We start from the raw sequence: 26405 nt of genomic DNA on the forward strand, positions 1-26405 counted from the left end.
TGTCTCACGTGTCGAGGAGACTACAATGCTGTTTTCGTGTCAGGTGATGCGTGCAGCAGGTGTATTGAGAAACTGGAATGCGATGGCGGTGGCTTCGGCATCATCGGAGATTTATTTCAACCGGATGGGATACGCGTAGCCCTTGCACCTTCGCTGGAGAATCGCCGATCTGGTGGGATCTGGAGCACTGAAAAATCCGAATTTTTGGCATCTTCACCTCGTCCCGACCATCAATAATTACTGTAATCGACCTGCATCGTAGGAGATTGGAAAAAACTGCCACAAGCGGTCCCACTGGTATTCACGATGAAGCCGTAGTTTTGTCCACCTGGTGGTTTTCATGCCGCTGCTCAGCTGTGACACTTTTTGACTGGTGCTTAAGTGGCATCTGTGCATGTTCCCGGAAGGCGCTTATTCAGCCATGTGCAAAAGCCCACGCATTTTGACTCGAGGATTGGAATTGCTGTGATGCCTTCTGCGGTAATGATTGCTTTTTATCCGTTCTTGGTTGCAACTCCCCTCTCTGTAGCGCCAAAGTGTTGTTGAATGTTGTTTGTGATGAAAATGTCCTGAAAGTGAATGTTCTCTTTATTTCATTGGTATGAGCTGTGGGTGTGTGCATTTGGCACACGTTTGTAATTAGTAGCTGGTGAATGTTCTGCACTGATTGTTTTAATTGGGTTTGGAATTAAATATCAAAAGGACTGAGGCTTAAACTCAATTTGCACTGAAAAGACGACGCGCACGTCTGGGATTTGTCAGATGTCAGTTTGTGCGTAGCGCTTTAAAAGCTGTTGAATGTGTCCTGTCCTGGATTAAAAAGATTAACCATTGCATAATGTACTTTTTTCTGAATTCTAATAAAGTTTTTGTTATGATTTGTAATTGCATACGTGTAATCCAGCACCTTGGAGGTGAGGGTGGATTGCAACATTTTTACAAATGGCAATTTTTTTTTAGAACTTTCTTTTTTTATAATTTATATTGAATTCCTGCATTGCCTTTAGGCTTATGTTCCATATAACATGAATGTGTGATTTTTTTTTTCTATTGTCTTTCTCATGGAAAAATCGACGAACTAACCTATTTTATGAAAAATGGCCAAATTTTCATAGCTTTATTTTCTAAGGAAAAGTGAATTTCTGGATTGACTTTAGGCTTATTATACTGTACATAATGGAAAAAGTGCAAATTAAAAAAAAAAATTCAAATGGAAAAATCGACATACTAACCTATGTCATTTTTTGCCAAAAATGGCCAATTTTTCATAGCTTTATTTTTTTATGAAAAGTGATTTCCTGCATTGCCCTTAGGCGTATTATGCTCTGTGCCATAAACGGTGGGCATTTTCACGTAAAAAAATCGACATCTCTCATTTTTTTGCAAAAAATGGCCAATTTTTTATAGCTAAAATTTTCAATGAAAGGTGAATTCCTGGATTGGCTTGAAACTTATTATGCTGTACATGATGTAAAAAGGGCAAGTTTTCACGATTTTTTTCACATGGAAAAATCGACATACTAACCTGTCATCTTTCGCAAAAAAATTGCCACATTTTCATAGCTTTATTTTTCAATAAAAAGTGAATACATCCATTGCCATGATAAAAATCGATCTTCAATGAGTGCAGGAAAACACTTGTTTACTTGAACGAGTTTATTTCTAAAGAAGATTGTTAAGGAGTTTAAACAATTTAGTAAAATGTACAACTTGTCAAAAACGATGGCAAGTTTTTATTTCAATTCAAATGCTTTAATTGCACATTCATTACCTATGCAGTACATTGTGGCAGGGCAGGAGAAAAAGTTTTTTGTACAAGAAACGAAATCTACTTGCATAAAGTAGCATTCCTCACTAAAAAAATGCTTGGGCATTACAGAGTTAAATGTGGGCAATTGTTGGTCACAGCTCTTAGGCGCATCGCAGAGCCATTTGACATTCACCAAAATAGACATTGCTTGGTGTACCGACCACCACCGCCAGAAACAACACAGGAGATGCAAAATCTTTGGCCACCGCAAGCATCAACAAGCCTCCAAGACATGCATCAAAAGAGCTGTTCACCTGCCCAGTTGCTTGCACCTCTCCACAGGCTAGTGCTTTTCTTTCACCAATATATTGGACAATTTTGATAATGAATGGCATTGGGAGTGGTAGTTTTGGCACACACCGCCACATTCATTAACCTTGCATTTCTAAAGGAATATGAGAAATATTACGTTTTAAGTTGTGAATGTTACTTTTTTTAAAACAAAGACCATGAAGAAACTTCCAGTTTTGTATTGACATGAACACATCTAGCTAGATGATCATGACCAGCTGATGACATGGAAAAATTAACAAATTGGAAGCCGATTGATGGAAGGAAATAGAGGGGGTATAGCCTGAAAATGAGATGAAAGTATGAGATTAAGGGATTTGGAGTGCATTGGATGGAATTGGCAAAAGAAGAGTGGAAAACATTAGCAGATACCTTTGCCCAGAAGAAGGATAGGCATTGTTAATATTTAATACGCACTGTAAATGTGTGATGGGATATGTTGCATTCAAGTAATGACTCGAAGACGAAATATGGAATGCGAGAATATCTGAAATCGAGTACGAGCAGGAAATACTTCACCATGCTAGTCAGGGCATTGTAGGAGCATGGACTTGGGCACATAGGAATACAGTAAAACAAAGGACTTTGCTGTACCGCCCACGATGTGTACAAAACTAAATTCGATAACAAAGTTTTTGTGCAGAAAGCCGTTCAACCAAACGACACTCTTCAACGCCACAAGCTTCAGGGTCCATTTAAACCACGTGTCCCAGTTCACAGTATCTCGCCACGTTATTTTCTTTTTGAGCGAAACGGCCTGGGGTACTCATTTGTTTCCAGTGGAGGAAATGTTCGCTTGCCGGCACAACACAGCTCAAATGCTCGACATAAAAAAAAAAACCGCTTGGGTTTCCTGTGAGCCGGCGAACATCACTGCCCCGCTTGTGATGGCGACTGCTCAGGACCCCCTCTCCTCTCTCTCACCATCCCCAAGAGTCGCACGTGACCAGTCACGCCATCAAACGTCGAACTTCTCGTCGCACGCCTCGTGGCCCCGCTCCTCGTACTCCTGCCGTGTCACCACGAGCGAGTTGGAGAATTCGGCGGTGCCGGACAGCGTCACGCCTCCTTCCCACGCGTGCGTTATCGGGCTACGGGGAGATGCGCACATCACGACAAGGACGGCAATTTTTATTCTCCTTAAATTTTATCCCCCAATTGTGCTGATGGCGTCTCACGGCACGAGACTGAGTATCCATTCGGATCTCCTAGTGCAGCACAACCCTTTACAGAGATCCCTCTGAGCACGTTTCCACCCACCCTGGATGTGAGAGTAATGCCCCTCCTCACATAACCATTGAACTATTATTAATGGTAATTTTTTTTACGGTTTGCGACAACCAAAATCGTCAGTGTTGAGCTGACTTTGGCCAACGTTAAATCTGCAAATGTTCAGCAATGAAATCAAAAGAGTAACCATATCAACTGCAACTTTGTAAATTTCGATTTAAAGCTTTCGGGACTGCAGGGATTCATATTCTTGGTTCTTTCGGTAAAGTCACGTAGAAGGGCAATAATAAAATAATAAAAATAAAACAATACAATTCTCACGACGTTTCGGCCGCAACGCAAGCAGCCGTCCTCAGGTGAAGAACAGAGCTGTCGGAAAGACGCTGTCTTGCGTTGTGGCCGAAACGTGAGAATTTTGTTTTATTTTAATTATTTCCCTTCTACGTGACTTTACCGAAAGAACCAAGAATATGAACTTTGTAAATGTTGCTCTGCACCCTGCAACATGGATACATGTAGAAGATGAGGGGGGGGGTTGCTCATCATCTTCCAAGGACCCCCCCCCCCCCCACCAGGATTGACTACATAACTGCATCACCGTCTTGGTTCTTTCGGTAAAGTCACGTATAAAGTTTTGTGGAAACCCACCCCGTAGCGGAGGTTAAATTTCGATTTAAAGCTTTCGGTAAAGTTTAAAGTTAAAGCTTTCGGTAAAGTTTACCGAAAGAACCAAGACGATGAATCCCTGCAGTCACGAAAGCTTTGAATTGAAATTTAACTGCATCACCTTTATGACCAGGTAAGACCCCATTTAAGACACAAGTGCCTTTTCCATGGGGAACTAAGGATCGCTCTCTTGAACTCTCTCGCTATTAAACAAATTGAAATGTAATAAAACAAAGAAAAACACGTTGCGTACTTATCCGGTTGCACGACGGCCACCTCATACTCGTCCGGTGTAAGGCTGCGCACATCCGCGAGGACCCGGTCCCGGTATCCAGGAAGCAGGGAGCCTCCTCCCGTCAGCAGGATGTTGTTGTACATGTGCGGGTGCATCTCTGTTGGCGACCATCACAAATGTATACAGAACAATTAGGAGTTAAGTCTTGATTTAAAGCTTTCGTGACTGCAGGGATTCATATTCTTGGTTCTTTCGGTAAAGTCACGTAGAAAGGAAATAATAAAGTAATATTAATATAAAACAATAAAAATTCTCACGACGTTTCGACTGCAACACAAGCAATCATTAGGTGTGAAATCCAATCCAGTCAAAACGTCGACTGTTTTATATTAATATTATTTTATTATTTCCCTTCTATGTGACTTTACCGAAAGAACCAAGAATACAATTAGGAGTTGTCAATTCCCTCGGCCTGTCCTCTCAACGCCACATCTTGGTTATAGCATAGAAGCTTGATAGTTGTCTGATTTTATTTTAATCTTTGTTTCAGGATTTGACTGGACTACACATAGGGCCAGGCCATCATTTGGACTTGTGCCTAAGAAAAAACGTTGTAACTTGGCATGCTTGCTGATGTCGTAATTTGTGTAAAATATAATTCGCATATGCTTAAAAAATATTGTATTTACTGTTAATGATAAAACTTAATTACGGACGGTATGCAAGTGCCATTCATTCAGATTCTTATTGAATCCAGAGCAACGGCTCTTCTCCCAGAAAATCTCAAAACTTTGGAGGACCTCATGCCCATCCACACTACATGTCTTGCACCCTCATCAGCTCATCCCAACTCAACCATTGCGACACTACTCTACACAGCATCCCCAAATCCCTAAAAATCTCCCTATGACCCTGATAAGAAATGCCTCCACCAGACTGCCCACCCGCACTTGTGAACAAGACCACATCACCCGGACACTCCAATCCCTCCACTGCCTCCCAATTCTCATCTCTCTACACCGCTTACCATGCACTCCATTCTAGCGATCAGGGCTTTCTGTCAGAAGAAGTATTTCTCCTCCGCTGCCGCCTGCCCATGTCCGAATTGTACACGCGCATTGCGAGCTAAAACATGAAATAAAAAGGAAAAAAATCGATGGAATCCATTAATCGACGCACGCCTAACGTGGCTGACTCCCTCACCTTGGGGCAGGCTCTGCACGGCGTGCGTAACCGCCTCGGGGATGCCCATCTCCTGCACGCCGATGTCGGACGGGTGGAAGAGGATCTCGGGGACGGCGAAGCGCTCGTTGGTCAGGCGCAGGATCTGCTCCCCGCCCGTGTACTTCCCACTTTGCGCCGCGTCCGAGGGTGGCTGGCCAGTGGAAACACACGCAACTGCATCATCAAGTGGGCCGGGTGTCACCGTGCCTAAAGCTTGCAAAGGATTTCACGCGTACAGCCCCTTTTGTCAATTTACTGCTCGATTAGTGCCTCCCTCAAATGCCGCACGGGTGGTAGGGGATATGTGACCAATTGCGAACTCAAAAATTGCGACGTTTCACGGAATCATGAAAATTAATGGAATCGCCGCTTGGGGATTCATCGGGTGCCTTACCTTACAGTAGCCCTTTCTGATGCTGCTGAAGTCGGGCAGTACGTAATCTCTGAGGATGGTGTTATCCTCACCTTTCAATCTATCCGGGTTTCAGAGAACGACACACATCGGACACAGTGAGAGCAACGTAGACACACAGACGCTGGGCATGTGCTGCAGCGATTTAACTCCACTCACTGCGCTATGGCCATGTCCTTGTAGAACTGCTGCGACACGTAACAGACGTCCTCCTTCACCTGGTTGATGACGTAGGTCTCGTCCATCACATGTAGCTGCCTGCACAAGTAGTGTCAGTGCCGCCACTGTCAGTAGTTTCAGGTTACACGTTTACCTTATAAATGTCAATTATTATTATTTCAGGTTTTTATCCTTATCCCTTCAGTTGGTTTAATAAACTGGACTTGAATTGAGTCAAATTATGTTGTTGGCGAGGCGTGTGGTCTTGGACAATGCTCACCTGTACGATATGATCTCTTTTAAATGGTTTGTCAGCAGCTTGCCCCCAACATTGATCCTAGAAAAAAAGAGGCAAATGTGTTTAGTGAAATGGGTAACAACTTGGTTTTTATTTTCATTAGGGATGTATTTTTAAAAACACTATTGGGTGTTCGCAAAGTTCAAACCGGAGAACATTTGTATTACATTCAGTCTGTATGGATATCTTTCGCAGGAACTGCAACTCACAATTTACCAATGCAACCTGAGGTTAAATTCAAGTAATTAATGCACGATAGAAAATTCAAGGAAAAAACTACAAGGGGGTGATCAATAAATCCATGGCATGACAGGAGGCACAATCATTAGTAACTATCGATTTGAACCCTCGCGATTCAATGATTCGGGGTCACGATGCAAGAAATCTGGTCTTTTTTTTTCTTCACATCATGGTGAATTGTGGCGCCTTACAAAGTTGCATGGGGGTTAAGTCAACTAATTAACCAATTTCAAAATTATAACAGCAAGTGAGATTGCATGGACAAAGTAACCAAGTACATATTAAAGAAGTCTGACAAGACACGCTTTCGTCAGTCATTGACAGCGACATTAGAAGTGCAACATATGATCCCTTCTCGTATGTACGTATATTCAACTTATTTAGTACCATAGCCGAACATGCTAATCAGGAGGTGTGTATTGTGAGTTAAAGAACAGATTTCAATCGATGATGTGTTACTACAGTCCTAGCAGTCCACCATCGCTTCCTCTTATCAAGCCAGTCTTTGTGATCACCCCGTGCATTACATCAATGGCGCCCTTTTAAGCCTCTGTTGTTGTTTTATCTGCACGCGGTGAGGCTACCTGCGGATTCCTTCCTTGATCTTCTTGCCCCTGTAGAAGGGGACAATGTGTGTGAAGGAGAAGCCGGACTCGATGATCAGGCAGCACAGCTCCGAGGGTTTCTGCTGCTGGTAGCTGTAGGCGCTTAGGGTCGCCGCTACAAATGACACAGAGAAAAGAATGGACCGGACGATCCATGTTATGGCATTGCGAGCAATGGGGCATTAAAAATGGTCAAGGGTTAGTGGGCACTTTTCTCCATGGCAGCCCTGGTGGAAAGTCTAAAGTTCAGATAGCCAGAAGACCTAGGGTCAACTTAAATTATCATTGCAAATGCAATGACAGTGAACACTACTTTTGTAATTATAATTAACTCCAGGTCTGCCTGTAGCAGGGTCTGAAGTGGAGCAGTGATGTAATAGCGCACTGCCCTGTGAACTCAGCAACTAGAGTTTGATCGCTGGCTACAACTAAAATCAGTGGTGATATCTGAAATGGTTGTGGGCTCCGAACCCTTGACCGACCACCACCGATCAAAACACCCATGAAAGGGAGGCCTTTATCCAGCGGTGAACCTCCAAGTCGCTTACCCTAATCTGCCATGATATTCCTAGCGACCTTCTATTGTCAACAGTGGTCAACCACTGTCTTATAAAGTTGGGCTAGGCATTGTATGGATGTCAGTTGGATTTAATGGCGAATTCAGCGCTTATTCATTACAACCAGATGACAATATGATCTACTGTTCCAGCTAGGGTGGCAGCAGCATGGTGTACCGTTCGTGCGCAGTATGGAGCGGAACTGATATTCTTCAAAGAGGATCTCATTCATGGACTCCTGAATGGAGTGGAAGTTGAAATAGGGCTCGGTCATGATGATATCTGTTTCAGGGAAGTCCACCTGTCCATCAAAACACCAGGCACACGTTGCAATCAGGGACACTGTATGGAGCAAATACAAATGGCAAGTGTTTTGACTGTGCACACGAAGACAGCGAAATATTATTAAACCATACTTTACCTTGTACATTTCCTTTCCGAATAAATGGTCCCAGACTTGCCTCTGTACATCCCAGTTGACCAAATACCCCTGCAGAAGAAAAAAATACAGAACAGCAAGCACCTGTCAAGGAACTGTAACACAATGTAGTGCTATTTGTCAAAATTTGAAGTGAATAAATTTGCAGTTGTGCACAACAAACATCTCTATAAAAAATATGTAAACACATTAATCATTAATAGTACCTTAAACATCATTGACCATGATCTATCTACTGCTGATGGATGAAGGCTTCCCCCCCAAGCCGTCAACATCTCTTACTGTCCCTCGATGCAACAAGACCGTCTTCCAGGTGAATGAGGACCACAGTCCAGGCTCCAACAACTACTGGGTGCCAAACAATGTGATCACCACTCTAGTCTGTGCGAGGTTGTGAAATGGGTAGCGGACCGTTCACATTCAGGCGGCACTAAACCTCTTTTTAATTGCAAAATATAGAAATTACGTTTTGCTAAATGGCCCTTCATCACAACAGCAATGGCCTCTCTTCAAAACAGAAAGGTCAGTGCCTGAAACTTATCCTCATTTATATATGTTTCTGTAATATGGCAAACAATGATGGTGATGTGTTTTTTTCTAATCTTTACAGCAGCAGCTTTTGGATAACCATCGAAAAAAGAAAGCCGTCCCTTGGTGTGGACCAATCAGTTTCAAGGACAATGCATATATTATCATAGTGTGTTTTTTGTTTGCATTTTGACTTCAAGTATCGTGGTTAATGCAGATATGAATCCTCGTAAAACGGTTTCAGTTTTGTTGCCAGAAAAAAAGTAAAAAAAACCCTATTATTATTAAGAATAAGGTTGGCCTGTGTTGTGCTCAGTGTGAGAAATAAAAGTACCCTCAACAAGATGTGCCATGGAAGTCGCTCATTACATATATCTAAAAAGCTGCATGCGAAGCAGGTGTCCACTTTGCACAGTTACCTTCTGAAAAGGTAAAATGAAGTAGAGCCCTGATGGATCTTTAATCTCATCGAGCTGGCTAGCCGTGAACGTCTTCAGTCGAGCCGTCTTCGAGCGGAACTGACAGTTCGGTATAATGCTGTTAAGGAAAAAGTGGGGGGGAAAAAAGTTTGTTAAAAACAAATCACAAAAATATACATTCGATCCCCTTCGCAAAAGCTGAAAACCGACAGCTACTACAATATGCACGGTGTACGCAACAATGTAGAACTACACAGGAGAAGAGATTGAGTTTATGTAAATCAACTACAGAGTGAGTTTTGGTCATGCTGCTCTTACTCAACAGACCATCTGTGTGTCACGACTGTGCAACCGCTTGCACAAAACATCTCCAATGGCATTTCCTCGAACTTTTAACGCACCTCCGATTAGCAAGTTTGGCTACAAATGGTACAAAAATGTTCGGCATACAACTTCACTATCAGCCAATGTCTATCTACTGCTGGATGAAGACCTACCGGCGCCATCCCTCACGTTCCAATCGCATTCCTCTACACCAGCTGATCTCAATGCTCCATCTATGTGGGTGGTTTGATTAATCATCGATGCTTTTGGGTCAGATTCGCGTAAATAAAATGCGTGTCGTAAACCCTCCTCCACCCGACAAAGCCGACTAACAAAGTTGTCACGTGTTGAACAAACGTACCAATGCATGAATAACTGCACGCACCCGTGTGCAGTAATCTCGCAACATTAAATTGGGTACGACCCTTCACTGGTAGTTACAATCGGCATCATCGGGCAGCTGCCAGAGCGGCATGAGGCAGTATTTGACGCGTTCCCTCCTTTAGCTGCGAGTCACCAGTCTCGTCCATCGCTGCATTCACCATTCTCTTCATGACGTGTGCTACCCAGGCCTATTTACTTTCATTTTAAGACGAGTTATCGAATCTGTGTGTCTCTAAATGAAATTCCAAACATTACATCTCTCACTTCGCGAATAACACAAGCTATTTGCTGTACTGCCATCTGCTGGCCACGCACACTTGAGGTTTAAAAACCCGACAACTTTTAACAACTTCAACCAAAGACCCGAAGCACCAGTCCCCTTGGTCAGCCGTCCACCACCACCACCTCACCCCGAGCCAGAACGCGGACCCAGCCTGCGGCCTCCTCTAGGCTCGCGGCCGCCCCGCTAGGCAAGAGCGGTGGAGCGGGAAGTCGTGGGGGGGGTGGTGGGTGGTGAGGATGGAGTCGTGGAAGAACGCAGCCGCTCACCTGACCGAGTCCCCCGCGTATCCGATCTTGGCCGTGTAGGCGCCGTTGTCCAGCACAAGCACCACCATGGCGAGCAGTTGACGACTCCTTCGCTTCGCCGTCTCGCTGAGAGCGAAGCTCCAAGTTACTCCTCCACCATCGGCGGACAAGCCGCGTCCACGACTCCGATTGGCTCAGACGCCCCCCGTTGCTTAACATTGGCGAGCGCACCGATTGGCTTAGACGCCCTCCCGTTGCTTAACATTGGCGAGCGCGCCGATTGGCTTAGACGCCCTCCCGTTGCTTAACATTGGCGAGCGCGCCGATTGGCTCAGACGCCCTCCCGTTGCTTAACATTGGCGAGCGCGCCGATTGGCTTAGACGCCCTCCCGTTGCTTAACATTGGCGAGCGCGCCGATTGGCTTAGACGCCCTCCCGTTGCTTAACATTGGCGAGCGCACCGATTGGCTTAGACGCCCTCCCGTTGCTTAACATTGGCGAGCGCGCCGATTGGCTCAGACGCCCCCCCGTTGCTTAACATTGGCGAGCGCGCCGATTGGCTCAGACGTTTTCCGTTGCTTAACATTGGCGAGCGCTGATTGGCTCAGACGCCCCCCCGTTGCTTAACATTGGCGAGCGCACCGATTGGCTTAGACGCCCTCCCGTTGCTTAACATTGGCGAGCGCGCCGATTGGCTCAGACGTTTTCCGTTGCTTAACATTGGCGAGCGCTGATTGGCTCAGACGCCCCCCCGTTGCTTAACATTGGCGAGCGCGCCGATTGGCTCAGACGCCCCCCTGTTGCTTAACATTGGCGAGCGCGTCGATTGGCTCAGACGCCCTCCCGTTGCTTAACATTGGCGAGCGCGCCGATTGGCTTAGACGCCCCCCCCGTTGCTTAACATTGGCGAGCGCGCTGATTGGCTCAGACGCCCCCCCGTTGCTTAACATTGGCGAGCGCGCTGATTGGCTCAGACGCCCCCCCGTTGCTTAACATTGGCGAGCGCGCTGATTGGCTCAGACGCCCCCCGTTGCTTAACATTGGCGAGCGCGCCGATTGGCTCAGACGCCCCCCCGTTGCTTAACATTGGCGAGCGCGCTGATTGGCTCAGACGCCCCCCCGTTGCTTAACATTGGCGAGCGCGCTGATTGGCTCAGACGCCCCCCCGTTGCTTAACATTGGCGAGCGCGCTGATTGGCTCAGACGCCCCCCCGTTGCTTAACATTGGCGAGCGCGCCGATTGGCTTAGACGCCCCCCCGTTGCTTAACATTGGCGAGCGCGCCTGATTGGCTCAGACGCCTCCCGTTGCTTAACATTGGCGAGCGCGCCGATTGGCTCAGACGCCGACCGTTGCTTAACATTGGCGAGCGCGCCGATTGGCTTAGACGCCCCCCATTGCTTAACATTGGCGAGCGCGCTGATTGGCTCAGACGCCTCCCGTTGCTTAACATTGGCGAGCGCGCCGATTGGCTTAGACGCCGACCGTTGCGTTGCCCTTAGCGAGCGTGCTCCCATTGGTTCACACCCGCCGTTGATTAACACGAGCGAGCGCAGCGATTGGCTGAGTTGTGCATTTCTGTCGACCAATCACACCGTAGACTTTTTTTTTACCGTATTCACCAGAGTAGAAGACGCTCCTGAAAGTAAGACGCACCGCACAATTGTGCACTTATATTCTTGGTTCTTTCGGTAAAGTCACGTAGAAGGGAAATAATAAAATAATAAAACAATACAATTCTCACGACGTTTTGATTTTATTGTTTTATTTTCAATAAAAGTCTCACGACGTTTCAATTTTATTGTTTTATTTTCAATAAAAGTCTCACGACGTTTCAATTTTATTGTTTTATTTTCAATAAAAGTCTCAGGACGTTTCGATGTTATTGTTTTATTTTCATTATTTTATTACTTCCCTTCTACGTGACTTTACCGAAAGAACCAAGAATATGAATCCCTGCAGTCACGAAAGCTTTAAATCGAAATGTGCACTGTTAGTTTAACGCGTAGGCTTTCGCGACCGATATTATTCATAATTAAGGGGGAGTTTTGGGGGTTATATCCCATAATTATAAACGTGTCGTTTACCCACCACCACCCGACACAGCCAAAAGTAGTTTTTATTTTAATAGGTAAGGGCCACTGAGCCATATAGCTCTTTTATTTAAGGTTGATTTTCCATTTTAACATTATAATTGTAAATTACACCTAGATATAAGAATAACATTGATACAATAATAAGCTGGAACATCGAGAGGGTAGTACAGCTAAATAACTAAAAACCACTTTTTTTATCAGGTAAGGCCCACACTGATCGATATCGCTCTTTTTCAGAAGCGACCTGGCCACACAAAATGATAGCTCAACAAAGTGGGCTTATCGTCATCATCATGTGGAAGTTTATAGCAGCCAAACAAACACTCTAAACGCATTAATTCTAGATTTTAAGCTTTCGTGACTGCAATGATTCATGAATATGAATCCCAACACTCTAAACGCATGTTGATTTAAAATGTGGCGGTGGGAAAAAACCCCGCATCAGAACATGAACAGATCGATGCGTACTTCGTGAATGGAAAATTAAAAGACAAAGTGGCAGTTCTGTGGCCATGAAATCCATCCCATGACCCTATATTCTAGATTTGAAGTTTTCGTGACTGCAAGGATTCATACTTTGTTTTTTTTTTCGGTAAAGTCACGTAGGTAAAAGTAAATAAATGAAAAAAACAACTAAATTAAATCACGTTTCGGAAGCAACACAAGCTTCCGTCTTCAGGTGGAACCGTTACAGCCAAGACGTCGTGATTTAATTTAGTTTTTTCATTTATTTACTTTAACCTGGCCCTATAGTAAAGCAGTGTGTCCTGTAGGAGCCTTAAACACTACACGGACTCTCTCGTTCCTGAAGCCCTCTAGTGGCCGATAGAACCTCGACGTTGACATTTAGCTCCTGAAGGTGTTGCCTAAGGGAAAGAACAGAATTAGAAGCGCAGCTCTTGCGTGAAAGAGGCCCCTGATTTGGGTCCTTCATCAGCAAGTGCCATGGACATCAGCCAGTTGAATAATTTGAGTTGATTGGCAGGTTAAGTTCGTTTAATAAAGGTGAATCTCGTGTTTCGTGGAAATAGGCTTCCCTTAATTACATTAAAGCGTACGATTGTGTCCGTAACGAAGGAGTAATTTCAATGCTCATGACTCCAAGTACCAAGAAGCAAAATTCGCTTAAACTCGGTACATTGGGGGCATAGAAACCCCACGGCGACCGTTGACTTCCACGTTTCGAATTAAGCAAACGCCTCGCGGGCACTTCGGCGCTATAGGCGGAGTCGATGGAGGCGGGGACAGCCTTGACGGTCTGCCCTGGGGGCAAGTGTCGATTGTAAAAGTTGTGAGCGTGGGTGGGTGGGTGGTGGTGGTGAGCGTGAGTGTCCGACACGCGCGCAGGGGGAGGCGGTCAGTCGGCAGGCAGCCGCGTCTCGTCGTCTGCCCAAAGGGCGAATCGAACAGCGGCGACGTTTCGCGGGGGGAGACGGCGCTTTTCCTCGCGGTGAGTCCCGTCTCGTGTGAGTTATTGCATCGGGCAGTGACGGAGCAGTTCGTGGTCGTGGTGGAGTTTGTTTTTGTTAGGCCCGAGGTTTTTTGTGTTTTTATATTACCCCTCCCATTAATTGGAATTCGTGTCGTAACGCGTCAATGTTTTTTTTTGGTCGTAAATCGACTTCGTTTTCTAAAAGAGATTTTTTTTATTTGAAAGGCGCCGTTTGGGTTGCGGCTGCTGCTGTTGCGGTGCTTCTTCGCGTGACCCACAATGCCCCGCGCGGTGTTGTGGTTTCCAATGGGTGGGAGGATCACGTGGTGGCCTTCGTTAATTCAGAATCTGAATTCTAGATTTGAAGCTTTCGTGACTGCAAGGATTCGTACTCTTAGGTTTTTCGGTAAGGTCACGTAGGTAACAAATAAATACGTAGGTAAAAAAAAATATTATTTATATTATTTTTATTATTTATTTGTTACCTACGTGACTTTACCGAAAAACCTAAGAGTCAGAATCTGAATATTTATCAAAATCAGAATATTTATCAGAATATGTATTTATACTGGAGGAATCTGATTATCTACTTCGCAGATGTCCAGGAGGGACACTGGGTAAGAACGTTCCAACAACAAACGGTACAAAAACTCGATAGCAGTACAAAGTGCAAGAAAGGTAATGAAATCAACCTTTGACAAATACAAACTGAACCATGCCCCCATCCTACGAGGAAACGCCTACTTGGGTATTAACTTATTTTTCAGAAGCAACCTGGCCACAAATGATAGCTCAACAAAGTGGCCCATCATTTGGACATTTATAGCATCAAAATAATCTCAATAATCTCAACTCATAATTGAGTTCGAGTCTCATCCGTCGTGAGTTTGGTCATTGTCATTTGTAGAATTCGTGATCGTACCCCTTAAATTAAGGGGTGGGGAACCTTTTTTCTGCCAAGGGCCATTTGGATATTTATAACATCATTCGCGGGCCATACAAAATTATCAACTTAAAAATTAGCCTGTTCTATTTGGTAATTTAATTAACTCGCCCCTAATGTTATGGCTGAAACTGCTTCTCTTTGGTGAGGCGTGTGATGTTAGCTGGCTATTGATGATGTTGCTACTCGCAACTGCTTTTCAAGGTTTGCTCCTAGATTTATTTAATTTCGAGTCCCACCTGCGGTTGCCTTGGCAGGGCCACACCAAATGATTTTGCGGGCCTTGTACGGCCCGCGGGCCGGACGTTCCCCACCCCTGCCTTACAACAATTTACCCAAGCTCTGTGGGGCCTATATTGAGATGTTTGGCCATATCTTATTTTGAAATGTTCATTTGAAAATGATTAAAAAAGTGAAATAACCAACCATTCATCAGGAGCGGACCAAGGCTTGCCCACCACGAACCCACACACCGGATGGGTGACGCCAGCCGTTAGGCCCTACCGGCACAATCCAATCGGGGCTATTGCCTGAAACGTCACATTTTGTCAGTTTTTTTTAGTAAAAGGCAGTATTATTGACGAATGTGTAGAGTTTTATTTCTTAGTTTCACTTGTGCACCATGTAATAAGTGACGTTTTGGGGAATGGCCCTTAATGTATAAGCAGAACACTCCCAACACAGGGACCTACACTCGGGTGACGCTGTCCTGGTGTATGAATGGAAAATGTATGGATTCAATGAAAGGCAACTTTCTCATAACCCACTCACTGGAAAAGGTTAAGGAAATTTAGCTTAGAGGCGCTGGTACCATCAAAATGTTGCCACCTGAAGGAGGTATCGTGAATTATCTATTGAATAGTCTTCATGTTTTGTGAACATTTGCTAGATAATGGTATTATTTTTGAGGCACGTAGGAGAACAGTTGTGCATCGTGGTGGAATGGTTAGCGCATTGCGCTATGAACCCGATGAGCCGAGTTCGAGTTCTGGCCATGACTAACATCTCATCCTCCTTAGCCACTCTGCAGTGACCAGTGTGATGAAGTATAGTCAAGGAAAACCTTATGACTGAAAGGTACGGAGAGGCCTTCAGTTAACGGTGGACTGATAAAGGGATATGCATTACATTATTAAAGGGGTTGGGAATTCACCACAGAGAAAATAATTTCCTACCAGTGACGTTCGAATGTTTTGGTGATGGTTCGGGTTTAGTGCATCAATGGGTGGTGTTCATATAATTCAGCTCTCAAACGTACAGAAAGATGGTAAGAATTTACTTGCGTTCGTTTCTTTGGAGCCAAACAACTACAGACATGAATTAAAAAAAACCTTCATACAGTCAAGGACACCATTGTTATATACTGTCACACTATACCAGTCACAAAACCGCACTGATGAGATTCTCTCCAGAATATTCATTGTGGTGCTCTGTTGCTAAAACATTGTTCAAACGTTTTTTTGCCCCTGATGCATTCACTTTCTGCTGATATATATTTCAATAACGACCCTGAATTTTCTTTTTCTTTTCCATTGTACCATTTCATTAGGAATTGGTGCCTCGTGAAAAGCATTCTCAAAGCACATGCATACAATGAGCTGTAGCTCGTGGTAACTGCGTGCTAGCAGTAGGACATTGCAGTGTTTCTGCCGGCCCCTGGCAGTAAATCAAAAAAGTCTTGGCAGCACGACAGAAATGAATGAAGGTTGCTCCCACTGTTTGCGTGGTGGACATTGCATCTCAGTGTTGGGCATTAGCATTTGCTGCCTTTTTTCCCTGTAGTAATGTGTTCTGCTGTCAGCGTGCTATTTAACTGTGTAATCACAAGTGTGATTATTCCTGCTAGTGGATATTGAGCGTTCCGCTTTTTGGTCAGTAAAATTGCCTGTGAATCATGCATCATTACCGTTTGGCAAAAGTTATTATGATACTGAACATAATGAGGCATTGTGTCACATGGCCAGCTTAACATATCTGTGATCGGGGATGAAACGATTACACCCATTACGGGATTTTTTTCACACTTTTGCGTTTAACGTCACGTGGCCAATTTTTGAACGGCATGCCCACCGCTTGGCAGGGTGGAGCGACGGGGCCATTATGTCTCGGGACGGCGGCGAAAGACGCGGCCCTGCTGAGGAAGAAGACAAGGAGGAGAACCTGCGCGAAAGGGCGGACAGCTCGGGATCCGCCGTGGAGGTGGAGGGCAGCGTGAGGAAGCGCGTCCGGCAGAACACACCCAGCCCCCAGAACTCGCTCTCCTCCATAGGTGGGGGGCTGGCGTGAACGAATCTTGTTTTCCCCAAATATTTGTATGCCCCAGGGGGAAGACTATTTGACAGGCAGAATGAAGAAGACCAACAAAAAATATACAACGTGTAATTCATTGATTAGCATTGTAATCCCGAGCTAAGACACTTCGATTTAAAGCTTTCGTGACTGCGGGGATTCGTATTCTTGGTTCTTTCGGTAAAGTCACGTAGAAGGGAAATAATATAATATAAATAAAACAATAAAATGATTACCTCATGGTGATTGCTTGTGTTGCATTCTAAGACACTTCTTCACACCGTGGCATGGTGAATTGTGGCAAGCCTCGTGGTCATCACCGGGGAGAAGAGAGCTTCGTTTCAAAGCACTTAATATTTTTAATTCATTTTCATGGCTTATCATGGCTGCCACTGAACAGCTGTGCGGTGCGGAATTTATTTTGGGTTTTCATTCCAGCTGGAAACTAAAGCATTAGCCCAGAGTCACTGCCATCGTGGCAGTGGCAAGTTGAACTTGAATCACATTCGGTGGGGTCAGCTCGGTGGAGATGAAGCCGTAGGAAAAAATTGAATTGGCTGAAGGAGTGATCGTTAGTCTAAAAGTTTTGCAAATGAAGGGAATTCATGGAAATGGTGAAATTAATATCGGCTTCCGCTGAGAGTACACGTAATCGATACGGATAATGCACGAGATCGATAATGTTGCACTTGTGGGTGAATGGCCACGTGCGAGCTCGACGGTGCTGTGCAAACTGAATGACAACGGTGTCGCAAAGCGAGCCATTGCGGAACGGTGGCACCATTGACAGTAAGTGTTGTCGTTGAAGTGTAAACCATTATAGAAAACAAACAGGCCTTTGTTAAATATAACCCTGGTGTCTTGCAGCAGAGTTAATCGACCCACATTTAAACATTAGCTTGTTAAAATAGAGTACTAGTTTATTTTAATAATTAATGAAGCTGCCAATCTCACATGGTGCTTCATTTGAACCCGTTGACCGATTTAATCCTGGGCATTACATCCACTCGGTCAAATAATCATCTGGAAAATGCCTGATCTCATTAGCGCTCAGTAGCTAAGCAGGATTGAGTCTGGATTGTGCTTGGATGGGTGACCACCACGCACGGTTGTAATAGGCAGCTGCGAGGCTGTGTGGTGAACAGCGGATGGCAGTCCAGCACAATACATTTTTCAAATCTACTTTCTGTGCTCCCCTGTCTATCCCCCCCCTAACCCGCATGGTAAAGTTTGGTGAAATAACAACCGGCGTGGTGTCGGGAGTGCCCTCATCCAACAGTGGATTGACTAAAGGGCCATAGTTTAAAATCTCATTCTTTCCATGTTCACAGACGCAGTGTTCTACATCGCCAAAAAAAAACCTTTAAGTCTTCCTGAGAGTGATTACTACTTATACAAGCACATTGATTGTACATTACCTGAAAAACCATGACTATATCGTGGAGCCAAACTAGTCATCAGCCTGGCACGCCAAAAGCAATGCTGGTGTCCTTCACTGCTCGCGCTTGGCACCGCAATTGCTGACGCACGCAATGACGCATCTTCGCTTGCGCACACGCGCGTGCATGTGTGTGCACGGCCACAGCGTCGAGCCCGCCCCGGCTGGTGTCGGTGGACGAGCTGATGGAGACGGCCCACAGCATGACCAACATGGCGCTGGCTCACGAGATCGTGCTCAACGGCGACTTCCAGCTGCAGAAGAAGCCTCCGCCCGAGCACAGGTACGGCACGGCGGGCCACCCCGCCTCCGATTAGCACGGTTGGCTACGTACGGTGCGAGAGAAGCTCAACATACACGCGTACATACACGCGCCGTGTAAAGATAGACGCAACGCAAACAAAGACTTGAGTTATTGTGTGGATTCCTCTGCCCACTACTTCTTTCGTATGGCTGCTGATGTAGATGTAGAGCAACAACGACAATTTCACATTCAGGTGGTAAAGCCAGACAGCCGTGCCAGGCGCAACGTATAGTGTCAGCAGTAGCAGAACACGGACACTCAATTGATTTTGATAATGTTGAAGTTCTGTGCAAAACTAGCTGCTACTGGCCAAGTCTAATTAGAGAATGTATCGAAATTTAAATAAATAAATACAATTTGACCTGTTCGGATAGCTACCGACTTAGTGCTGCGTGGAAGCGAATCGTCAAATAATACATTGTTTAAATGCATGCCTATACAGGGCACCATACTTCAATAGGGATTACCGTTGGTACAGCAATTTTAATGCACACAATGAACAAGAAGGACAAGACCACCACCATGGACCAACGTTACTTTGGTAATCTCGAAGAGAAATACCAGTTTGTTCTTGGGGTTGCGTTGACGCAAGTCTGTGAGTTGACAACGTTTTCCGGCCGCCCCCCTTCCCCCCCCAAGGATGCCTTTGTGACCCACCCTCCTGCGGTTTCCACAGCCTCGAGAAACATGTGTCCGACATCGTACGCAAAGCTTTCTGGGATTGCCTGCAGACCCAGCTGGATGAGGATCCCCCGACTTACAACCATGCCATCGTGCTCCTCGGAGAGATCAAGGAGGTAGCCACTACGGCGGTTGCAAGGGAGAGATGATGACGATGATGTCATCAATTATCTTTCTTTCTCTGTATGACCTTCAGGTATGCTAATAAATACTTTCCTGTTCGGCTTAAATTCAAGTAATTTGGGAAATGAATGCAAACGTAAATTACTCTAAAGGTTCCCAATACTTCAGCATAGTTATGAAAAAACGAAGGCTTGGTGGTGATAGTGTGAAGGAAAGTAACAAGATCTCTATTGCAAGAGAGATTCGAAAAATAACACTCTCCTATAAAATATAAATAATGGGTAATAGTTAATAATGGCAAGCAATATTAAATTCAGCAGACAAAAAAAACCTGTCGAACCCGGCATCCCGAGTTCCATTCTCGGCCAAGGCTAACATCAGTGGCGAGTGATATCTGAACAAGTCTTGGGAGAGCCCCCGTTCACCAACCCGCATTGATCAATGTGGTGAAGTGTGGTCCAACAGCTGCCATGGTTCGGTAAAGCGTGGGGGGGGGAGGGGGGTGGCTGATCCAACGATGAATTGATAGTTGGCTGTGAAAAACACATTTCATAACACCTCCTGGTAAACGTGCAGAGAGTGACAAGTACGCAAATAGAGCTGAGACGATTCGTCATTTAAGTCGCTCAATCGAATAAGAATAGTATCCAACTACTTTTGGTTGATTACTGGGCTCTTTAGAACTCACAACCACTTTCAAAGCCATCTATAAGCCAATCCCAGCATGATGTGGCTGATGATGCCGATGATGTCACCAATCGGTCGCGTAATCAAACTGATAAATCAATTGAGATAACTCATAATAACCGGATCGCTCGGCTCTACGGCCAACCTTTCCCTGCTGCGATCGCAGTCGCTGCTGCTGCTCCTGCTGCCGGGGCACACGCGGTTGCGGTCCGTGATCGAGGAGGCACTGGACCTGCAGCTGATCGCACAGGAGGCGCAGAACGGGGCGCTCGACTTCGCGCGCCTCGCCACCTTCATCCTCGACACGATGGGATCGCTGTGTGCACCCGCGCGCGACGACGACATCGCACGCCTCCGCACCGCCTCCGGGGTCGTGCCGCTGTTCAGGTCGGGGGGCGGGAGGGTGGTCAGATGTACGGTGAAAAGCGTGCGGGGCGAATGGAAGCGAGTTTTTACCAAAGAATGGTTGTTCGTAAAGCTGCCTTACTAAAAAGGAAGACTTTATCCATAAAAAGAGATTTGTTGCTTAGGCTGTGTCTTGGGCTTTGAGAGGTCAGTTTAATGCTTTGCTCGTGAGGTAAATTGAACTGAAAAGTTACAGTCAAGGGTGCTGCCCTAGCGCTCGGATTGATGTTGAAATAAAATGCTTGGAAGCGACATCACGGTGAGATCACATTGACTTCTAAGAGACAAACTACAACCGCTCAACTTGCTGTTACTTCTTAAAGCCGTTGCTCTTATTTAACAACCTCACAAGGTATACTCGGCAGCTCGGTATAAACAGTCTAGGTTAGATGCAGGAAACGTTACATAATCAAACACTTTTTGTGAAATAGCACTTATGTTGCAACTGCATGGCAAGCTCACACCATTCTGCACAACGGGTCGGGCTTCCAGGGAGATATTCCAGGTGCTGGAGCTGATGAAGATGGACATGGCCAACTTCACCATCCAGAGCATGCGGCCTCACTTGCAGGAGCAGGCCATCGAGTACGAGCGCAAGAAGTTCCAGGAGTTCCTCAACAAGCAGCCCAGTACGATCACATGCACAGTCCTTTAATGACAGGTGACAGCAATAAATATTCCCGTTTAGTCTTATAGACCGCAGGGGGTAAAACGCATCACTCAAAAGGAAACCTTTAGCGCTTTGTCGATCCAATACTGGACGAGGGCCTCACCACGGCATGTGGATTGTTGTGGGCTTTATTTGATCGTACTTCGCCACCCTGGTCAATGCGGGTTGGTGATGAGGGGGTTTAGATATCAACCACCAATGTTAGTCGTGAGCGGGAATATAACGAAGACCGCCGGTTTCATAGCCTGGCGTGCAATCCACTGCGCCACCACTCTGCGCACTGCCCCACCACGCGGTCGCACGCACGCACACACACAGCAACAAGCGTGCACACGCGCGCGGCAGTACACTTGAACTGTGTGCGTGTTATATTCCTGCGCGACTGCAAGCAGACGCGCTGGAATTTACCACTCGGTGGCTAACGGAGGCCGCACAAGAACTCAGGGGTGTGGGCAGCGAGAAAACAGTGGCAGCCGCCACCACCGCCGCCACCGCCGCCACCGCCGCCACCACAGGCGAAAGGGGGGCAACGTCGGCTGTGCCAGGCCAGGAGGCGATCACGACCCCGGCCCCTCCCAGTGCGATCGCCGTGCTGAACCACGCGTACGCAACGCTTCTTCGTTGGGACCACAGCAGCAGGTCCTTCCCCGAGGTGAGCTTTAGAGGACGCAGATCGATCTCTCGTGGTCTGGAGGGGGTGTCGTGCCAGGGGTAGGTGATGGAGGCTTTTGAGATGATGTTTGAGCTGTTCGACAACAAACCTGGCGAGATGTTAACTCGCACACTATGGGGCTCAAGTCTGTTCCACAATGTCCTATGGAGGCAGTGTGGTGTTTTTTTCAAGATTCGGCCAAATTGCCTCGGCCTAGGAGCCCAACTCAAGACTGGAAATCGCAGCGATCCCTCCGTCACCTCCCGTAGCCTGAAGCCCAATGCAGCCACCTTCCACCCTAACGAACGCACGGAGTGATAGCGACCAGCGGTGCGGGTGCATTCTCCGCGTACAGACGGTGCTCATGGACCAGGCGCGGCTGGAGGACATGCAGCTGCGCCTCTGGGGACTGGAGCTGCTGGCCGCCGTGCTGCTCGTCACCGTGGGCGCCGGCGGCACCGCCGTCTCGGGCCTCTCGGCCTTTGCCGGGCGGCTCAAGTCCACTGCTGTGGCCTTGCTCGAGGGAAAGCACATCAGGTGAGGCGAGGGGCAGCCCCCCAAGGGTGCTGGGGTCGTGGTGCCGGTGTATTTACATATGTTGAACTTCTTTCGCACCGTACGTTGCCAATCGCGCTAATCGGAGGTGCGGAAGACAAGAAGGTATGCGGAAGGGCAGGGGAAAGCCACTCGGCTGGAAACGTGTTTTTGGAGGAAAATGGGAGGTAGCGATTTGAATGTGGAAGTTCCACTCCTTTTTGTTGCCATGCCATCCTCCATTGCTCAGACAACATGCACAGGGTTTTTTTTGTTTCGACTCTGTGATGTCGGGCCGACCACAATTCACCATATCATGCTGCTTGCTTTGTACAGAATTGCTAGAGGGCTTTAACAAAACCTACGAAATAATGAATTTTTCCTGACTGCTTTTCTGATGTCCCTCTTTCCTGAGTGAAAATCCCACCTTTAAAAAACAAAATAGCAGATTGATGATGTTGGAATCGAGACGCCTTTTTAATCAGAAGGGATTGTGAATTCACGCGACGACTAAATTGGCTATGTTTTTGTTCTCACCGTAACCTATCGTCACGGGCGCCGGGCAGGTCACCAGGCATCGGCGACACCCTGGTATCGGTGAGCGAGCAAATGGCGCGGGAGCTGCAGAGCTGCTTGAGTGAACACGGCTTTCCGCCCCTGTCCTCCGAAGCAGAGAGCTTCCTCATCGGGCAGATTTGCAGCTTGAACTCCGAGGAAAATGCCGTCATCAAGCTCATTGGTATGCACACGCAGTGTGCGCACACACACACAGAATTACGGACACTCGACCACACAGTGAGCCAGCGATTTAAAATAATTAAGAGCTCAAACTCCAAACTGGCCATTGCTAGACGGCTTCACACAAACCCTGTCTGGCAAGCCTTACTCTTGTTGTTGATCCTGCAGCTAAAAAAAGTTGTGTTCTTACCATGCGGACGTGATTTGATAACTAAGTCCGAAAAAAAACACAGTGAAACAAAAGCTGTTCTGTCTGTTTCTGTGATTAGAGTCGCGGGTGCGAGCAGTCATGCTCGGGGCCCTGGTGGTGAACAGCCCTCAGCGGGGGCCCCAGCCCCTCCCAGGGGGTCTGTCCCCGATCCGGGCCGAGCTGGAGCCGCTGCAGGCCACGTTCGCGCGCCTCATGGCCTTCAACCGTGCCGTCTTCGCCCCCGTCTACTCGGACGTGCTGCGCAGGGTTCATCACGGCGAAGGCAGCACGGGCACAGGTCCTTCTTCCTCGAAGGAGTGATCAGGATCTGGGGCCACCGCTGCTGCCATCATCTTCGCCGCCGCCGCCGCCGCCGCATCCCCCGCAGCCACCCCCATTACTGCCTGCAACGCGGAGATCCCGAGGCGGGTCTGAGGACAGACCGACGGCGCTACTGCTAATCTCATACTGAAGGACAGCGAGTTTGCAGTGAGGCACCCTGCTGCTTTTGTGTTTTGTCTTTAATATCGTTACACCCCGCATTCGGCATATAGTTGAAGCGATGATTAACTTATACTGGCGTTTGTTAAGTTGGTGTAGGATTGTCTTGTACAACTGTTATTTAATTGTTTTTGGCCTTTGTTCATTGGAGGCATCTCTCACGTTTGTCCAAGAGGGTGGGATTGTAAGGGATTTGCAGGAGTGATTGTTTCCATATAATATATCTAAATTTAAGAGTTATGTTTATTAATTTAAAAACATGTTTTTTTTTATATTTTAACAAAAGGGATACAGATTGAAACAATGGCAAGCATTATGAATGTAGATAATGTTATTAATTTAAATTTGTTTGAAACAATATGAAGATTAACACAAACTAGATTTTGGAACTCTATGGAAGGGACATAGAGTATATTTACACGATTTATAAGGGATTGCTAATGAAAAGAGTGAAGTTTAACTCATGAGACTAATCAATCTACAGTAAAACCTTGGTCTGCGAGTGTTTTGCAAGACGAGCAAAATTTTAAAATAATTATTAATTTGATAAACGAGCGAGGTCTTGCAAAACGAGTAGTACGTGTGTACGCTTTGTCTGCCGAGCGTCACGTGATCACAACTGGTATACGAGTGCTTTGGATTACAAACACGTTTCCGGAACGAATTTTGCTCGCAATCCAAGGTTTTACTGTATCCTAATTCCATATAACAGAAAAACAACGCATGACAAAGCCTGCATGCAACCGGCTGGGTGTGACATCAGGGTAGCACCAGCCCTTTGCTTATTAGACAATATTTACTGATGAAATAATAATATATATACACACGCACCGTAAACCATAAGAGTTCGTGGAATGATGTATTAAAACAGAACCAGTCAAGGTACAATCTGGAACATCGCAACACCATGTGTATTGGCAGAATTGCCCATGTATGGCAACCAGTGTGAATTGCTTTCGGAGCCAAAACCTATATCTGATTATCTTGTTGACCATGGTTGTAGTAAAGATGTCCACAACCTTCTTCAATCGTTTCCGATGCTTGCAATAATGAATTTATCAATCTTGATTTGAAGCTTTTGCGACTGCAGGAATCCATACTCTTTGGTTCTTTCGGTAAAGTCACGTAGTTAGTTTATTTCTAAGTACGTGACTTTACCGAAAGAACCAAAGAGTATGAATGTATCAATGTTACAAATGCCATAAAGGTTCAACAGACATTTCCAGGCATTTTTGCAATGCAGTATTGTATTTCATTTGCTGTCAAATGAGGCCAAACCTGACCCAACGATAACACTGAAACAATACAAGTGCTCAAACATCTATGCTAAGTAGTTGTCAATAAACGTGCACCATTTCAAATAATGCCCCTCTGCCTGCATGAATGTTGTCAAAATATAAGTACTCATCCGCAAAAAGTCCACAGCATAGATTGCAGTGTATCGGATACCTCAAAGTAAGTGTTCATTGATAGCAAACTCTCATTCTCTTCCAACATCTCGACTCAGCAAGGCCTTGCACCTTCATCTGCACTCCATTTACTGCGCATCCATTTCCTTACCATCAACTGCTGCGAAGGCTCTCATCCATGCCTTCATCACTTCCCTGCTCGACTGTTATAATTCCCTCCAGGCTCCCCTTATCCCTCTCGTCTCAACTCCAGATGATCGAAATGCCACTTAAGACTTCTCACCCGTACCTGTAAATGAGACCACATTGCCATGATACTCCACTAACCTCCCAGCGGCTCACAATCCAAGATCAATTTCAAAATCGCGCTCACCATCTTCAAGGGCCTCTTAAGGACTTGACCCTGCATAACTCTCCCCTATAATCTCGCTATACTTTCCTCCACACTCGAGCTGCTCCCAGCAACCAAGGCTTTCTATCAAAGCCCCCAGAGGTCACTCTGCTGCAACATTGGTGTGAATATCCCCCCCCCCCCAGCATTCATGCTGTTGACGTTCTGACCTTGTCCCAAGGCCAGGTTCAACAATTGTATCTGCTAATAACAGGACCACTGACAATTGTTCACTGTTCATGTAGCACATTTTCATCAGGTCACATTTAGATGTTTCATGAATCTAAATTGCAAATGAACGGCAATCGGAATAACCCCATTTGAGCCTGAACAGTTTATCAGCTTGTCATGTTCAATTGATTGCACCGCACCTGGAATGAATTAAGTTTGTCGAAGTGAAATTCATAAACTCATAATGTAACTTTAATTTCAGCTGCTGCATTTGTAATTATAATCGCCCACAGGTCTGCAAAGCAAATACTCACATTTGTAATGCTGCTGTAGCATTGCCAAGTGTGTTAAAAAAACGTTTAAAAAAAACCCAGTTTCACATCAATAACTGACAAAGTGGTAC

General features: G+C 46.0%; 2 protein-coding genes across 3 annotated transcripts; one reads left to right on the forward strand and one right to left on the reverse strand.

Annotated features, from left to right (window-relative positions):
- Nucleotides 1-1550: 1550 nt before the first annotated feature.
- ACTR6 (actin related protein 6) lies at nt 1551-10615 on the reverse strand. The gene is made up of 11 exons (XM_061564320.1): nt 10371-10615; nt 9114-9231; nt 8149-8217; nt 7905-8028; nt 7150-7285; nt 6308-6364; nt 6028-6126; nt 5851-5929; nt 5436-5607; nt 4251-4389; nt 1551-3192 (listed from the first exon to the last, which is right to left on the reverse strand). The coding sequence occupies exons 1-11, from the start codon at nt 10436-10438 to the stop codon at nt 3060-3062; spliced, it is 1194 nt and encodes a 397-aa protein (XP_061420304.1). The 5' UTR covers nt 10439-10615; the 3' UTR covers nt 1551-3059.
- Nucleotides 10616-13751: 3136 nt separating this feature from the next.
- On the forward strand, nt 13752-25881 carry LOC133350218 (T-complex protein 11-like protein 1). 2 transcript variants are annotated; one of them, XM_061564324.1, is made up of 11 exons: nt 13752-13894; nt 14474-14554; nt 16900-17088; nt 18694-18829; nt 19527-19647; nt 20508-20728; nt 21239-21375; nt 21809-22068; nt 22424-22605; nt 23169-23341; nt 23610-25881. In XM_061564324.1, exons 3-11 carry the CDS (start codon nt 16920-16922, stop codon nt 23849-23851), a joined length of 1641 nt encoding a protein of 546 aa, XP_061420308.1. In that variant the 5' UTR covers nt 13752-13894; nt 14474-14554; nt 16900-16919; the 3' UTR covers nt 23852-25881. The 2 variants fall into 2 exon arrangements, with proteins under 2 accessions (XP_061420308.1, XP_061420307.1); XM_061564323.1 differs by lacking the exon at nt 14474-14554 and having other exon boundaries at nt 23610-25879.
- Nucleotides 25882-26405: the final 524 nt, after the last annotated feature.

Source organism: Lethenteron reissneri, chromosome 33, assembly GCF_015708825.2.
Source record: "Lethenteron reissneri isolate LAM-NWPU_2019-01 chromosome 33, ASM1570882v1, whole genome shotgun sequence".
Taxonomy (NCBI): domain Eukaryota; kingdom Metazoa; phylum Chordata; class Hyperoartia; order Petromyzontiformes; family Petromyzontidae; genus Lethenteron; species Lethenteron reissneri.